The sequence below is a fragment of the Henckelia pumila genome, chromosome 4 (genome assembly GCF_033568475.1).
Source record: "Henckelia pumila isolate YLH828 chromosome 4, ASM3356847v2, whole genome shotgun sequence".
In the NCBI taxonomy this organism is placed as follows: Eukaryota; Viridiplantae; Streptophyta; class Magnoliopsida; order Lamiales; family Gesneriaceae; genus Henckelia; species Henckelia pumila.
This window is the reverse complement of record NC_133123.1, coordinates 53319288-53337886: the sequence shown is the minus strand read 5'-3', so window position 1 is coordinate 53337886 and position 18599 is coordinate 53319288. Positions and strand designations below refer to the sequence as shown.

Below are 18599 nucleotides of genomic sequence, written 5' to 3'. Positions count from 1 at the left end.
TTCGATCGGACCAAAAAATTAAAAAATTTCAAAATTTTTAAAATACTGAGAAAAAATAAAAAAATTTAATTATCCCGGGCTGCCCGGGACGTTTCCCGGGCAGCCCCGCCCCCACGTGGGGTGTAGGGCAGCCCCCTTGGCTGCCCTGGGCAAGCAACGATTGCTGCCCTTAGTCAGCGATCATGCAGCCCTTTGGGCAGCGATCACGCTGCCCCTAGGCACCCAACGATTGCTGCCCTTGGGCAACGATATCATGCTGCCCTTTTCGCTGCCCCGGGCAGCGATCCATTGCCCTCATCAAATTTAAATTTTTCGTTTAAAAATTTTGTTTTGTTTTCCAAAAACCGAGGATTAAAAATTTTGTACATTCGATTAATTTTAATCTTTTGATCAAAGTTTACAACTTGGCTTTGATACCACTGTTGGGGAACACCGCGTCCGTCCTGATCACACGGATGTGAGACCCCGAGTAGCGGAAGTTTAAAAAAATTTTTTATTTATTCGATATGGAAAGATTCCATATCGTGGGTATCAAATCCTAACGATTAAAATTGTTGCAAGTAAAATAATTAAATACACAATTAAATATTTTTACCTCTTCAAACTAAGTCTTGATTATGGACTCCAACAGATGTAATCTGCTCTAGTTGTAAATTGCCCAGGAACCGATGACACGCTCGATCAATCTCCGAAATTAGGTCCACGAATAGAAAACAGAAACCCTCTTATTGATTGCACTAGAAATCAATCAGATGTGTATCGTAGAGAATAAACAGATTTGATTCTGTTAATTTCAAGAAAGTGACTTTTCAGAAAAATCACAGACCGAATTTTCTCAAAAAGTGAGAATAGAGAATGTTCGAAATTCCCTTAGAATATTATAATTGTTTTTTCGAAAATTTTCCAGGATGGAAATGCATGCAAATTTTCGAACACACAACACCTATATTAATAGAAAATTTTTAGACCTAGATTAAGTTATAATTAATATTTAGACTCTAACTCCTTAGCCGATCCATAATCCATTACTTAAGCCCAACATAGCCAAGCCTGATATTATAGAAAATTAATATAAAATTTAATCAAGACTCTCCGAATGATAAACCGATTTCACCAATGGGCACAGAAACCTTTCTTACACCTTTTAAAATCATATAATTTTTCAGAATCCGAATTCAGTGATTTCCAAAAATGTCCTTCCCTATGTCCATTTAGGAAATTTCACTCCCTTTATGTTAAGAAGATCCAACTTCTCTTTCATTAAATTTAACTCTTTAAAATTTAACTATCTCAACGGGGTTTAGTAATCCATTACTTGTGTGACCCTCCATGGTTCCAAGGGATACAGCTAGTCGTGGGCTCACAACTCCTTGTGACTTCGGAACAAACGAATTCCGAACTTGCCCAACGAATCATGGTAAGAGCAGTCTAGCAACATCGCCCCATGATTCCCTAGGTTTCACCTGATATTGCCTGCAAGAACCAGTAAGTTTTGGTTAGCGTATAGTATAATCCCTTCATCCATATATCCCGCTCGCATCAACAACCATTGGTACCTCGAGAGTCGTTTCGATATTCGATAACTATGCAATGCATCTTGAATATCAAATAGTGACATCCCATGTGCTACTAGGAAACCAAGTAACCTAAATCACATCGAGTACTCTGGCCAGAGATTTGTCACACTAATATCTCCTCATATCGCATAGGATATACACACTCGCAAGCGTGTGGTGAATCCTTGACAACAAAGCATCGACTCCTATATGTGTCGTAACTGTACCCAATCCCGACACCTGATGACCCCCATAAGAGTCGGTAAACGAGTCAAAATACAGTACTAGCATATAGAGTCTCAATGATGTTTCAAGTAGTAAGGACTAATGGTGGTACAACCAAAACCGCGGACTTATCCACTCAAATAATAATAACCACTTGGAAAGTCCGAATAGGGTAGTTTCGATCATTCATCATATGAATATCCATTTGCATGCTTTGAACATCTCCATGTCCATTACCAATGAAACATGGTACTTGGCATCACATATGCTAGTCTCAATCTCGAGCGATCTTTATCCTTATTAGCGGACGGCTCAATTGACTAGGAACTGTTTAGAATATACAGTGACTATAAGATGTATTTCATAATAGTGATCTCTCTTTATTCACTATATCATCTTACTTACACTATAGTATATTCAAGGTCTTTATCAAAACAACAATAAAATATCACAATATAACAATATGAGTAAAGACAAAAAAAATGTCATTAATGAATGTAAATTATATTAAACAAAGATTGTTTATATATAGAGTCATAAAAGCCCTTAGCCACAAGTTGGCTAACCGGCACCCACTCTTTTAGCTTCTTGCAACCAAAAACAGACTCCAACGCCTACTAAACACTTCCCATGATGGGCACGCTTGCAAATCATGCAATGAGGCTTCTCCCCAGCCTTGGGAGGAGCGGGTCTCTGGGCATGATGGCCCTGGGGCATATGGCCAGATGCCCCTGAGGTCTGAAGGGTCCATGCTGTCTCTGTGGCCCAGTAAATGGCCTCTTGCCCTGCTGCTGCTGGTGACCCTGATGAGTGAAGGTCCTCTTGCTATGAACCTCAGCACTGATGTCCTTCAAGGACTGCTCGACCGTAAAGCCTTCCTGATAGCGGTTGCATAGTCCACGCTCAGCCATCATCACATCCCTACGTATAGTAGGCCTCAGACAAGTAACAAAATGCTGCAACTTCTCCGCCTCATCATTCCCTATCAATGGAACAAAGTGGCAGCCCTCTCGAATTTGCGCACAAACTCGAATACAAACAGATCTCCCTGCCAGAGGCTCGTGAACTCTTTCTTCAACTGCGCCCTCACCTCAGCTGTATAGTACTTTTCATAGAAGAGGGTCTTGAATGCTTCCCATGTTAGTGTGGTAACATCAACAGTCTTCTCCACACCCTCAAACCACAAGGCGGCATCATCCTTGAGTAGGAACATCATACAGCAAACTCGGTCTCCATCTCCCAGCTCCATGTAGCGGAAAATCACCTCAAGTGAGCGAATCCAGCCCTCCGCTACCATCAGATCCGTAATACAAGAAAAGTCCTTAGGATCCATCTTCCTAAATTGCTCATAGATCGCACTAGGTCTAGCCCTCGGAGTCTCGGCATGCTGCTCTAAGATACGAGCCAGGCCAGCTAGCACCTGAGCCCCAACATCAACTGGTGGAGGGGCGGAGGAGGTGGCGGCGGTGGAGCTGCATGGGGATCACGTCGAGGTGCCATCTGTGCGCAAGTTCAAATTCCAAAAATTCAAATTTCATGCCTTAAGAAAAATATTTTATCCAAACTTAAACATGCTCAAATAATTTAGGAAACTAACGCTACTAATCTGAACAAATAGAAATAAATGAAACATAAATCTTACAGACTTCGAGGCGAGATCCCTTTGGTTTTGGCAACCGATAGTAGGCACAGCCCAAACCAAGACCGTGCTCTGATACCAACTGAGACGACTCTAACTCTCTAAATATAAATAATAAATAAAGAATTGCGAAATTTTAAAATTTTTTGCCATGACTCGATTTAAAATATTGCAAGCCCAACTGACACAGTCAGCAATTAAAATCAAAGTAAAGTAAACCCAGATAAAAAAAATCCAAATACAATAGTCATAGAATCCAGAAAAAGGAAGTTAATCCCACACAGTTGCGAATATTAACTGTTAAGTTTACATGCCAAATATTTTAAAGCAGGGAAAACCCATCCTGCAAAAGACTGACAGAGTACGAACTACTACATCTCATAATTAAAAACATCAGAGTTTTTGGCGGAAAAACTAATAGCACATCGGTCAAGGACCTGCACCACCGGTGACCTCGCCCAGGGATCCTGCCCCTCAGCCTCAATGAATTGTGACTCTGTGATTTCGATCATGATCATGGCTGCAGTGAACTATGTCGCAAGGAAGTCAGGATAACACCCAACTCGTCTTGCCCATACTTGGTAAGGGAAGCCAGGATTTCTCCCAACTCGTCCAAACCCATACTTGGTAATGGAAGCCAGAATTTCTCCCAACTCGTTCGAACCCATAAATTTGGTAAGGGAATTCAGAACGTCTCCTAACTCGTCCAAACCCATACTTTCTATAGTCAAAATCATCTCACTTTGTTCCTAAAAAAATATTTTCCTTTCATACTTGAATATGGACTTAGCATGCATATGCAAATATGACATAAATGTAAATATGTATCAATAATCATGCACATGACTCACACATGGATGATCGGGATGGTGATTTAGAAGCCAAACCAAAGGATGAAAAAAATACTAAACCATAACGTAGCGCTTAAAGACAAATTGAGCGGTTTGCCCGTAAAATTCATAACTTACTCAATTCTCACTCAAAAATGGTTCCACTCGAAACCCCCACTTCCTAACACTTAGAATTAATTAAGAAATCATCCTCAGATTTTATTTTCCTAGCTACCATTTTATGAAAGTCAGATTTCCCTGCAGCACCCCTATTCAACAAAATTCTGCACGCACCTATCCATCCAAGCGCTTCGAACTCGACCAAAACTTAACCGACTTACTTCCCGCTTGAAACGACGTATTCCTAACATCCTATACAGATTCTAAACTCGAGCCCTTAACCCAAAACCCGAGTTTAAACCCTGTTTTAAACCGGCCTCTTGACAGCCCAAGCACTTCCAAAATTCTGCTCAACCTTGCCCCTTTACTCTCAACCAAATACTTAACTACGTGACTCCAAAGTTCCAAGCCTCAAAGTTAGGTCAAGACCCCCACTTAGGGTCATTTACAGTACCTATAACCTGCCCATAATCTGCTCAAACTTAGCCCAACATGGCAGCCTCCAGCCACCTCAAACCGAGCCCAACAATTTCCTCCCCATTCGAAAAGCCTCAATGCCAATCCTACGAGCTAACTTTTCCATCCTAAGCACTACCATGTGAACTACATATCAACCATGGTAGCTCTAAATCACCATCCAACTCATCACCAATAACACAACCGACCGAACCAAGCATTTACATGATTAGCAAATTTTTTGGAAATTTTGACATCATAAGAACATGAAATTATGGAAATTATCGAGAACTCAAGGCATAAATATAATCATGTTACAAGTTCATAACCATTCCAAAACCCATCAAACAATATAATTTTTCCAGCAAGACTAACGAGAAGAAATCAAATCTGTGCAAGTGCAATGACCGAAAAACAGGCCAATAAGGTGTAAGTGTATTTCAAAAAATTCCATAAAATACAATACACACAATATATATACTAATCTACAAGGGGAAAAGAAGAAGTGTATCCTTGCCTAGCTAAGGAATTCGAAGAACAAGAAATAAAAAGAAGATGGGGAAGCTTGCGGCCGAACGAGCTGAGGAAGGGCGTTGCTCGATTGAGCTGGAATCGAGCTGGGAATGAGCTCCAAACCTCAACCAGCTAGCCTAGGATCGATTTGTCGGACATGATAATCGAAGATTGAAGGGCCAAGAAGAAGATTTGAAGAAATCGATTTCTTCCTTGGAAAGCAGACTAAGAAAATCAGCTTGTGTATGTTTGAGTGTGTGTGTGTGCGTGAGTCTTTAAGTGAATGAGAGTGTGTGGCTAGGATTTAATCCTTGAGTCCAAGTGCTAGAATAGGTAACCCTAGAAAAAGTTTAGAGTGTTGGAAATTTCAAAAAAATAAAAAAAATAAAATGAAGCACACTTTTAAAAAGTGCTAAACCTCACTAACAATTAGGACTATAAATTAAATCACACTAAATAAAAATACAAGCTTAAAATACTAATTTAAAAATATTAAATTTGGTTTTACTAAACCGGAAATAAAATACTAATTTTCGCAAAAGTTATAAATAATAGATTCTAATGCGCGGGAAAAATATAATATTTAACCAATTAACACAGAAAATTAAAATAATTAAAATTATAAATATTAAAGACTAATTTAGGCATGAAACTTAAATTAAGAAATTCTAGGCGTCACACCGGAAGCCTTCTGACAAGAAGCTGCAGAATGCTTCCCACCACAATGACTGCAAAACTCATCTTTATTCTTATTCTTTCCAAACCGGAACATACCTCGTGTACCACGAAATCTAGATGAAGTAGTAGAAGAAGACATAGGTCCAGACTGCACAACAGATTGAGCCCTAGGCCCAAGAGATCCACTAGGCTGTCCTGACATCATCAACTGTGCTCACCTATTGCTGTTCTCCACTTGACGGCACCGATTAACAAGAGTCTCGTATGATGTCGGATCATCACAGACAACAACCTGTGAATAGATATCCTGATTGAGGCCTTGCAGAAAGATATCATACTTGACGCATCACTCTCATTAATATGAGGACGGAAGGGTAGCAAATCAAGAAATCGCTGTTGATACTGATCAATAGTCATAGATCCCTGTCTCAGCATAAGAAACTCCATCGATCGTGCCTGACGGACTGCTGGAAGAAAATATAATTTCTGAAATTGCTGATGAAAATCCTCCCAAGTCACACGACCCCTCTCAGTATAAGCCTGTGCAGATTTAGCATCCCACCATAATCATGCACGTTTATCTAGAACAAACTCTAGAACCTCCATCTTCTGCTCCTCAGTACAATCGAAAGCACGAAAAGCACTCTCAGTTCTGAACATCCAGTTCCTCGCTTCCTCAGGATTCTCTCCTCCCACCAAGGGTTGCGGTCCTACTTGCATGAACTTATTAATAGAGTAGCGATGTCTACCCTCATGAGGACGATTTTGATCCTCATAATGATGGCAATGGTGACGATGCTGATGACCACCTCCCTGGCCAATACTACCATGACTCTTGTTACCTCCATCAGCCATTATCTGAAAATATTTGCACATTAAAATCCCAAATGCGCAAAATCACTAAAAACTAGAGTAAAATCCCAAGTACTAATTCCCAAAATCTAAGCATGCTCTGATACCAAAATGTAGTGACCCTGCATTGAATCACCTACTAACTGACAACTATGACATGCATTAAACTTAATTAAAGCATAAATACTAAACAGAGAAAAACGTGCGGAAACATAACCCATAATTTACATATCAGCTTAGTAAAACATTTATAGTAGTGATACAACCATATAGAAAAACTTAAAATACAATTGTCTAAAACATTATACAGCTAAAAAAATCATGTTGTATAAAGTCTCCTGAAAAGCTTCGGCTCCCTAGTCCTGCCTCAAACTACCAGCTCCGTCCATCCTGCGACCTGCCCGTGGAATAGGGTGTCCAAGATAACAACTAGGACGTGAGCGTAACGCCCAGTACATAAACATGAGTAAACATATGTATATGATGCATGCAATCGTGATGACTCGTAAAGGGTCATCTGATAAGTAATGCTCAGTATAGGCGCCACATGAGTGTTGTAACCTCGTGGATCAACCTTTGGGTACAACCACACTTTTCTAGTATACCAGAGTAGTCAGACATACATGTCCTTGCCATCGCGGTACTCTCAGTGACAGACTAACTAGTATAGAGCTGAGCGGCTCTATAATCAGGTATAACAAGTTATAGGCTCAACGTGTATATGCACATTACATATGAATATGAAAAGCGGTAAATCATATATCATGCCATATAATAATACCAAATAAATGCAACACATAAACATGTATGCTCGTTGGCAATCTCAGTCAATGTGTACGTACCTCTAGGCTAGTTCAAGTCTAGTAGGATCCTAGGTTCCAAGCCTATATTCAAAAGTTCACCGTATCACTACACAAGTTTTATAAGTCTTAATTAAGCTAATAAATACTCCCAAAACTTAAATAGATTCCCGGACCATACCTTCATCCGTAGTAAGCCCTTTGGAGTCGCTAGTCCCGGATGACTATAACCACGCCTTGGTTATTCCAGAACTTCTATAATAACCGATAGGGCCCTCAAGTGTATATCTCACACTATATAACTGAAAAAGGAAACTCGGGAATTCATAATTTGAAATGAACTCTGAAGACCCCTATTTATAGCCCTCAAAATCGGTCAAGTTAGGATCCCCCGAACTCGGGTTCGGATCGTCCGATCTAGCTCCATGTCTGCATGTGAAACACGTCGAGTTCGGACCATCCGATCGCCACTTCGGATCATCCGAAGTGTCCTATATCCGACACTTGTTAAAATCCATGGCTGAGTAATCCTGCCTGCTTGGCATAAGGGAGTTCGGATCGTCCGATCATCACTTCGGACCGTCCGAATGTGCCTTCCCTCCGAAGTCAACAAGCCCTCTTCGGAGCCCCCAGAATGCTGAGTTCGGATGTCTGAAGTCCTCTTCGGACCGTCCGAACTGGCCCAAACATTGGAAGCCCAATTATTAATTCCGAAGTCCGATTAAGCCCTGGAATTGGTTAATTACTAACCCTTAATTATTTTTAACATAATATTATCTTAAAATGGAATCTGGGTTACTACAGGAAGACCCCAAGATCCAAGGTGGGCCTCGAGATCTTTTCTCTATTTGCTTCACCCTACTGGCCCTGGCCTCTTCTGATTGGTATCGAGCCTCCGACATTCACTTGTGTCATGAGTACCTACTTTGTGCAAGGTGCAATACTTCCTTGCCACCTATCGAGGCACCTCCTGAATTTCCTCCTCACAAACATTCACGACTCTGTCCTGGGCTACCTTTTGGGGGGGGGGGGGGGGGGATAGGGGGAAAGCCTCCCCAAACGATCACCCCTGCCACCAGAATGTCCTCCCTTAACTTCTCGATCCCTTCCTCCTTCATTTCGAGCCATCTATCTCTTTTGATTCCAAGCCTCCTCCATGTTTTTGTATTTTTTTGCCCGGGCTAAAATATCCTTGAAATCTCGAGGAGTTTTCTTTACCAATGATTTAAAAAATTCTCCCTCTCGGAGTCCTTGGATTAAGGCAGTAGTCTTGGTTTCCTGGACACAAGCAGGTAATTCCAAGGCCACTTTATTGAACTTCTTTATGTAAGCCCACAAGGACTCCTCCCCAGACTGCTTCACCTCGAACAGGCTGAAAGGGGTCTTCTTGTACCTCTTGTTGCTGCTAAAGTGTTGTAAGAATACTTCCCGGAAATTAGCAAATGATCGGATGCTACCGGACTCCATTTTTTCAAACAACTTCTGGGCAAAATCTACCAGGGTGGTTAGGAAGACCTTTCACTTGATTCGATCTTCATAGCAATGCAGCATGGCTATATTTTCAAACCTAGTCAAATGATCCTCTAGGTCAGTACTGCCATCGTACTCCCTGATTTTGGCAGATTTATAGTGAGCAGGCAGGGGCTCCTTCACTACTTCCAGGGAAAAAGGATAGTTTCGAGATTTAACTTGCTTAGACTCCCGCGAGCATGTCTCCTCCAACCTCCGTATCTTTTGCCGTAATTCCTTCAAATCCTCGGCTACGGTAACATCCATGGAGTCCATATGTGAGGCCTCCTCTTTTTTTTTTATTCGTATTCAGATTGCGAACCACCCTGAGACTCCTCTTCCTCTTGCATCTCCTCATCCTTATCCTTTTCTTTCTCTTTATCTTGTTCTCGTTGTCATGCTTGCATGGCCAATATCCTTTTCACAGCCACAACAACCATGGCTTCATACTGCTCAGTCGTCGTAGTAATAGTTCGTTGGGAACCCTCCGGGGGTGGTTCAGGAAAAACAACCATATCTACGCCTTGAGACTCAATTTTCCACAGACGGTGCCAATGATGCGAGGATCATAAAAATGTTTTCCCGGGAGAGTGAATGGGTAATCACCCGGGATATCATGACGATGGTATCCTTCTTCCAATACGATTTCTACACACACGAAAACAAGGAAATCGTTAGTGAAGCACCGGAGGATTTTTCGGCATCGCCACTCCGATGCTTAAGTCAGATTACGTGTGGAGAGTGGGCTTACGAGGAAATATATGTAAGTTTGGGAATTTGAGTTAACATAAATATGAGAGTGTACCTTGTCCAGGGCGGGACCTGATATTTATAGAAAATCCCGAGAAAAATCCAATGATTACTCAATATGGGTCCTTCTAACAACATTAAATGTGAAATGATAGCATTTAATTCGAAATGACGACTCTCGTATTTCCTGGGGAGGACCATGTCGTTGCAACATGGTTTCTGAGCCACTTTTCCTTGGAGAAAGTCAAACCATGTTCAGACGACGTGTCCCTTTCTCGACCGCTAAAACCATATGAGCCCGATCTCTCTGATAGCCTGGTTTTCATCCACTAACCCGGGCAATGCTTCTATCTGGGTTCCATACCGAGACACATATCTTAGCTCCCCTGTGAATAAGTCCTCTCTTCCCTACCCGGGAATAGCTCCCCACCTGGGCTTTCACTAATCACTTGGGTTTGATGATATCCCGAGAAACCTTACCAGGGTATCACGAACCCTTAATTAGATTTATCCGGCATGAATTCAAGCAAAAAAAATCCTCAGTTGTAAAAATCGTTCCATCAGATAGCAATATCTGCATTTCCATTGCATGAATTGGCAAAAATGGTGAGGATTACGGCTGTTCGAGATTATATTCAGGGACGTTGCTAGAGGGCTCAATTTTTTTCAATTTTTGTGTATATGTATATATATCATTATATAATTAATTAAATAAAGAGTAATAAAAAATTAAAATATAATTTTCAACATAGTTTGGCCCCGCTTTAATTTTTTTAATTATTTTAACATTATAAATATTGCTTTCAATGTTATCTTATTTGGGTTAAACCAATAGCTCTTATTATACTTGTGAGATCGATCCATACTTTTCATTAATGACATAAACACTAATTTTATATAAAAATCATATAATATTAATTGACTTGCAAACATTTTTAATTTTTTTTTATATTAGATAGCTATCACTCTTAAACTTTTGAATATCTAATTCATCATGTTGCTTCTAAAAATAACATGAAAATCAATTAACATAAAAAATTATGTATATGCACACATCGCATGCAAGGAACGCTAGTTTTAAATGAGAATTGTATGTTTTAAATTTTATGCATTTGATTGTGCTCTAAAGAAAATTTAACATATAGAAAAAGGAAAAAGATTTTAAAAAAAATTTTCAATGGCAAACAAGGAACAAAATGAGGAAAAAAAATAAGATTAATTTATATATATATATAAAATAATTATCTAAACACTTTTTTTTTAACTTTAAAATTGTTTTTTAAAATAGTTCCAAACACTTTTTTAACAATAAAAAATAGTTGTCAAAGCTCATATTACGGAGAGGTTCGACCCTACCTCATGGATTAGGGTGGGTGCGGGTCGGGTAGTCAAAATTACTACCCGAACCCGATCCGAAATAATCGGGTACCCGCAGTCGGGTACCTTGTTTTTTTTTTTTTTTTCAAATTCATTGAATGTAAAAATTAAAATCAATCCATATATTTGTGGTTTTGAACTACTTCAATCCTTTGATATTTACTTATTTTTAACAAGTTTTATAAGAAATTTCTCAAATATATCAAAGAATTAAATAATCAAGTTATATGGAAAAATAATCATTATTTCTTAAGTGTTATGTATGTATATTGTATACCCAATCCAACAAAAAACGAACGATTATTTTAATTGAGAGAAATAAAATAAAAATAGAGAGGATATGAGCTTGGATAATGCATACTAATATATATTGATTTTTCAAAAAAAAGTAAAAAAAGTCGGGTACCCGAACCCGATCGGGTAGTATAATTACTACCCGACACCAACCCAAAAAGCATAATATCGGGTTCGGGTTCTACCCAAACCCGATTTTTTTAAAAAATAACCGACCCGATCGGGTCGGATAACCGATACCCGACACTAAATGCTCACCCCTACCCATGGGTATTATCCCATGGGGTAGGTGACACTCACTAAATGGTTCAAATCATGTGCACCCACTTAATCATATGCGCTCCATATGATTTGAACCAATAAAATTCTTCCACCTATCCCATGAGATTGGGTCGAATTTTTCCATATTACGTTAGAACACATTTTATAAAAACTTTTTAAAAAACAAATTTATATAAAAAAAAGCCTGGGCGGTGACCTTTCCCGCCACAATCTCGTAGTTGAGAAAAATGGAGGTGGGTCTGAGCGGCAACGCTCTCAAAACCTTCTCTCGATCTATCATATGCCTCGCGCGCATCGGCAACGAGCTCGTTCTCCAAGCATCACCGTCTCTGGTGACGTAATTTTGATTTCTTGTTGCTTTTTGGTTTTTCTGAAATTGTTGCGAATCCGATTAACCTAACCGCAGTTGCAGCAAGTCAGCTTTGTCTACAAGATCGATTCTATACTGTTTTTTTTTTTTTTTTTATAAATATAAGTTTGGATTATAGTTTTGATAAAGTAATTAGGGTTTTATTCTCTCATTATTTTTTTTCCCCAAATTTTTGCATTCAATGTAGTGTAAATGTCGTTTGAACTTGGAATGGAGCAGAGTCTCTGCTGTTTCGGTTTTCACCTAATATCCAACTTTTTATGGCAGCTTACTTGTCACACTCTTAATTCGTCGAGGTCTGCCTATCAATCCATTACCTTGAAACCCGATTTCTTTGATGTTTATTCAGTTTCTGGTGCCAAGGTGCAATGCAGTGTTTTTTTTTTTTTTTATAAATATAAGTTTGGATTATAGTTTTGATAAAGTAATTAGGGTTTTATTCTCTCATTATTTTTTTTCCCAAATTTTTGCATTCAATGTAGTGTAAATGTCGTTTGAACTTGGAATGGAGCAGAGTCTCTGCTGTTTCGGTTTTCACCTAATATCCAACTTTTTATGGCAGCTTACTTGTCACACTCTTAATTCGTCGAGGTCTGCCTATCAATCCATTACCTTGAAACCCGATTTCTTTGATGTTTATTCAGTTTCTGGTGCCAAGGTGCAATGCAGTGTGCTTTTGAAGGTATTCCTTTTTGCATTAACAACAGTCTACTAAGATATTTTTTATATGGTTGAGATCAAAATATTTTGATCCATGCAGGCCATCTGTTCAGTATTGCGAACTCCAATTGCAAATATAGAGCATATAAGTGTTCTGCTGGCTGATCCTAATTCACCAAAGGTGCAGTGGACTTTACAATGTTTTAATGGTAGAGTTCTTTTGTTACAACTTATATTTTCATCAGTTACTCTACTCAGTTCCCACTAGATAAATGTTCATATTGACAGATTTTGTAATTATTGTTGGAGTTGGTAAATAATTGATTGTGGGATCTTGCATCTAAGTGCTAAACCTTATTATGTACCATTGAGCCTTCTGTGCAAAAGCATCTAAGATAGATATGCAGATGGCAGTTTGTAGATCGAACAATTATTTAATGGCTCAAGTTGTATACAAGTTTTTCACCCATTAAAATTCTATCTGTTCAAACACGGAATGACATACATAATATAGAAGGTGGAGGGGATGAGCTGATTGAAATTTTTGCAATAAAAATTTAAAGATCGGAAGTTATTTGGTGATCCAATTATTAAATGAACTCCATGTTTAATTGAGTTTCCGCTTCAATGTTTTGCCTTGATTTTGATGCAGAAAACATCAATCATAATTTTACGCTGCATTAAAACTGAAGTTGATACCCATACTCCATTATTAGGAATATTTCATTCATTCCCTCATGTGCTGTAAAATCAGATGTTCTAGCTACAACTCTTTTGGTGGTTGAACTCACTTATTTGCTACCAGTGCACTTAGACCTATTGAGATTGCACTTCTTCTGTTCAAAGCAGAAATGCAGCTCATGGTGAGGAATGGGTACAATAGTACGATTCCAAAAACATTTGGCTCTAGTGACCTCTAATCTGGCAACTGCATATAATTGTTAAAACATGAGAAGCAGGGCTGCTATCAAGAAGGCATAAATGTTTTTGTGGACCTGTCAGACTTAAAAAATTTAATATACTTTTGTGAGCATGCCAAAAACCCCCTTGATTGCTTGGACGAAAAATTCAAAATATCATAAATTTCCTTTGTTCTTCTTTACAAAATTTGCTATTTTGCTTCTAGACTGAGGTTATTTGATATAAACTACAAGAATGGCATGTAAATTTATTGATAGCTGCAATATATTTCACACTCAACTTCTTTCCAGTATGTCCCAAAATATTAGTCGTAGAAAAAAGTGCATTATTTCATCACTGTCACTTCTAGCCTATACCTGCTTTAAGTCTTCAATCACTGGTTAATCAAGTTTCAAGCGTGTTGCATTGTGTTCAGACGAATATGTCTGGAATTCTACATCATCAAGTTCCATTTTTATCACCTGTCATGGTTTGTACCGTGAATTTTATGTTCTTTTACAGGAATGAGAAAAACCTATTGGATCTCATGCAATGTTGAACCTGATATGCAACAACTATCGCTTGATCGGAGGCTTCTTCCTAGCAGCTTTGTAGTTCGGCCTCGGGATCTCAATAGAATACTAGCTAATTTTCAATCAACACTTCAGGAGATCACAATAATTGCAACACAACCACCTACCTTGAACCCCAATGCTGCAGATCAGTTTGAGGGAAAAGCTGTTGAATTTAGAAGTTACATAGGCCCAACCACAGGTACACTAGGCAACTTTGTATATTTTTTCACTAGAAAAAGCTCGGTTCACGGCTAATATTAGAGAGTACACACTCCAAAATGCAGAAAACGATTCATTGCTACATACTCAGCTGTGGATAGATCCTAAGGAAGAGTTTGTGCAGTACGCCCACTTGCGAGATCCTGTGGATGTAACATTTGGAGTGAAGGAACTGAAGGTGAAGCAACTAAATAATTTTCTTACCTTCAATGAATTAAAGAAGTGGTGGTGTATTAAATGAAAAATTACAAACAGATTTTCGATAAACTTAGTTTCATGCCCATGGCAGTCTGCTACTTAACTCCAAGCTCATGCATTTCTAGGCAACCTCTATTACCGTCAAAATAATGCCAGCAGGATACTTTCAAATGTTCCAATTCATCATAATCTGAGCTTTATTATAGTTTCATTTTCTGTAGTCTATGACACTTATCTTCTTTTGGTTTATTTTTGCAATTCCCAGGCATTTCTGTCATTCTGTGAGGGATGTGAAGTTGACATACACATATACTTTGATAAAGCTGGCGAGTAAGATTAATTTTCTTCTCACACTTAACTAGTTTCTAATTAGCATTTAAGCATTTTCTTTCCATTGTTCATGAACCATGCTTTACGATTGAGGATGCCTCTAGTACAGCTAAAGTTTGCTATCGTAATGCCACTTCTTTTTGTGGCATGCCAAAATTCTGTATCATCGGCAAAACCAGAGTTGGCAATATACAGTTTTCCTCTGCATGTATTTAATAAACATTTTTCTTTGTCGTAGGTGGATCCACATATTTTGAACATTCCTGCTAATGCACTACCTTTCATCAAATTTTTACCTTTCAGATTCAATTTTTGCCTTGCTAAATTTGATTGGCTAACTGGATAAACAGGCCAATTCTAATGGCGCCAAAATTTAGCTCGGATGACGGATCTTTTTCAAATTTTGATGCCACGCTAGTGCTTGCAACCATGCTTGTCTCCCAGCTCAAAGTCAAAAATTCTGCTGGACCTCCTCCTGCTGCCAGTGCAGGGGCTTCAGCACAGCAAGATCCTAAAGGAAATACTTCTGATCAGCTGTCTGATCACACCAGAATTTGGTCTGAACTCTCAGGTGAGTTCAACATATTTCTTAGATTGTTAGACTAAATAACTCGTGTTGGTCTTCATGAATTTGTACACATGAAGGATGTGCAGCAAAAGACGGTAATGGCACAGAAGATGGGCAAGTCCATGTAGAAGGAAATCAGCAGACTAAAGGGCATAGGACAATCCAGAGAATTGGTGAGATGAACATTTCTGTGGATAAATATGCTACTGGAATGCCTGACTACCAAGGAACGTATCCTTATAAATATTACGTTGTGCTACTCTTCACTATAAGAGCCACATTACTTATCGGGACCAATTTCATAAACCTACTGGTCAGCTATTTATTTAAAATCATAATATCATGCTCAAAACCAGTGTCATATGAACTTGATAAGAGCATGTTATACACCATAGCACACCTATTTTTAGCAAATATTTGCTTTTAATTTTCTTGACGGAATGTATTAGTCATGGTGCCATGGAAGCAGATAATGCCAGAAACTCTCGAGGTTGGTTAAATGTGCAGGTTTACCCCTTTTTTTTTTGTATCCTGCTTCATGCTCAATCAAATACTACTTCAATTGTTGTACTTTTAGTTGGAGATGTAAATGACAATACTCTCTCACAACGCCATCCTAGAAACTGGGTAGATGCAGTTGCAGATGACGATGAAGAGGATGAAGCAGACTTGTTTGTTCAGTCAACACCTCCATATTCATAAATAGAAGTTATTGTCATTCCCTTTTTATTAGTTGAAATAGTGAATATTTAGCCATATGATCCTAATGTAGAACGAGTGGCTTATTTAAAGAAAGAGGTTCTTACAATAAAACGTTTACAAGTATGAGAACTTCATAGATTTCTGTCTGATGGCATAAATGTCCTGTATTTCTTCTTTGATGCTGTTTATATAGTGTAAAGGTGGGGGCTTGGTGAAAAATTAGTTTCTTTTAAAGACTCAAAAGAAGGTAACATACATGGGTTGCCTTCTCCATTTTGTTTTGTTTTGTTTTTTGTTCTCTGTTTGTGTATTTATTTATTTATTCTGTTGACAAAGTTCCCGCTATATCATAAGATCAAAAAACAAGATAAATCCATCATTGGTACATGCATCTACCTGTTTCTTGCATTTTAAGGAGAGGTCTTAGTGCAAATATGAGTAATGTTGATGACTTGGTGTATTGTGGTAACTTTGTCTGTTTTTGTGTTAATTATAGGTTCATGGTGTAATGAGGCTTTGTTAACTGTTTTTGTGTTAATCAAATTTTTATGGCGTAATTAAACTTGCAGACGAGTGTACCTCGCCACGACGAAATATCCAAGCTATGGATATAGATCGAATGTTTTATACTTGAGATTATGATGACAGGATGTTTGCACTTTGCTCTAAGGACTTGATATCCAATTAGCATAGTTTAAAAACATGTTTAAAGGATATATAGTGTACTTTCTTAAAAAGATAGCATTAAGCATTCTAAAGAAAAAAATTAACATGAAGCATAATCTGAAGAGAATTGAACGGAGTTTGCAATACTCTTTGATGTTGTTTTCCCCCTATACACTCTATATAAAGAATATCTCTAATAGTTTCCCCCCTATTTATACTATATAACATAATCTATATATAAAGAATGTGAGACCTTGGTTCTAAACAACTAATTAAATATACAAGATCCAACCATTAAAGCAATTAGATTTTTTTTTTTTAAAGAAGAACGCCTCGCGCCCGCGCGAGATAACGTCTCGCGCGCGCGCAGGCAACACATCCAGGGCCCCGGCTGAAGGCTCGCGCGCGCGGGCTAACAAACCCGAGCCCCTGGAAGACCCCGCGCGCGAGGAACCACCTCGCCCGCGCGCAGAAAACCTGGGCAGAAATGCTTAGGCTAATAATTCATTCCCGCGCTCGCTTCCGACGTGCCTTCAAATACATACACAAAACGGGGTGTAGAGAATACGCGCAATATCACAACATGCAAAAGCTCAAGTCCGATACATCAAGGTGCATAGCAAGATTATTAGTACATGCAACAACAATATTCCAACCCTGAAACTCGCATAGACAATACAATATAACGACGAAGTTCGAATTCTAAACACGTTCCAAAAGTAAACTAGATTGACATGCTGATTCGACTTCTATATCGAGTCCCACTACTAGCTCTCCCTCTTGATGCTAACCGGGTCTTCGTTGACTCAATCCTGCCCCACCTGTTGCCAAGTACACATACAAAACAAAGCAACAGCCGGATAACTACGGTGAAAATGATATTCACAGAAAAAGCAACATAATAAGTAATATACCAACAACATGCTTTCAAGACAACATAATCAAATCAAAACGAATGATATGCATGTCTTTAAAATAGGGATATCGATTCTGATAAACAAGGGGTTGCTGCTGTGCTTTTGGGATCCCGAGGATGAGATCACGTAACGACTCACCGACTCTCCCAATCGAGGTGGTGCCACTTATCCCACTCTCCTAGACTTTGGTGCGACTATAAGGAGTATGTTGACACTAGGCAAACCTCTACGCCCAGGCCACTAGCTTAAAGCCCCCAAAACGTCTAACATAAAAAGGACTATTCTGCCCGCTAAAATCAAAGGTTTGACTCAATATGAATGCATAAGAAAACATAAAGCATTAAGCCATATAACAAAACTCAATCAACACAAAATACAAGTTCCACATGCTAGAACAAGTATTGATGCAAGTACGTGATTTTAAGGGAAACTCGAGAACCAATTGTCCCGAGTATGCTATCCCGCTAACGATGACTGCTTTTAACTTTCGATGCAGTAGCTCCAACTCTGGAAACGCTACAATAAAAGGTTTAATAAAAAACTAAACAATCCAACAACAACAACAATGGCTCAAGGTAATCTCTTTACCGATCTTCATCCAACTCTTGACGAT

The 18599-nt window shown here is 38.8% G+C and overlaps 1 protein-coding gene across 1 annotated transcript; it reads left to right on the top strand.

Annotated features, from left to right (window-relative positions):
• Positions 1-12108: 12108 nt before the first annotated feature.
• Positions 12109-16602, top strand: LOC140866069 (uncharacterized). Its single transcript, XM_073270943.1, has 10 exons — positions 12109-12213; positions 12814-12933; positions 13012-13120; positions 14334-14585; positions 14671-14783; positions 15069-15133; positions 15484-15704; positions 15779-15932; positions 16151-16191; positions 16279-16602. Exons 1-10 carry the CDS (start codon positions 12109-12111, stop codon positions 16401-16403), a joined length of 1305 nt encoding a protein of 434 aa, XP_073127044.1. The 3' UTR covers positions 16404-16602.
• The last annotated feature ends 1997 nt before the right edge of the window (positions 16603-18599 follow it).

Coding starts and splice junctions, on each gene's coding strand:
- LOC140866069 (XM_073270943.1), top strand. CDS start 12,109: ATGGAGGTGGGTCTGAGCGGCAACGCTCTCAAAACCTTCTCTCGATCT. Junction 14,784..15,068: donor TTGGAGTGAAGGAACTGAAG/GTGAAGCAACTA, acceptor TGCAATTCCCAG/GCATTTCTGTCATTCTGTGA. Junction 15,705..15,778: donor AATTTGGTCTGAACTCTCAG/GTGAGTTCAACA, acceptor GTACACATGAAG/GATGTGCAGCAAAAGACGGT.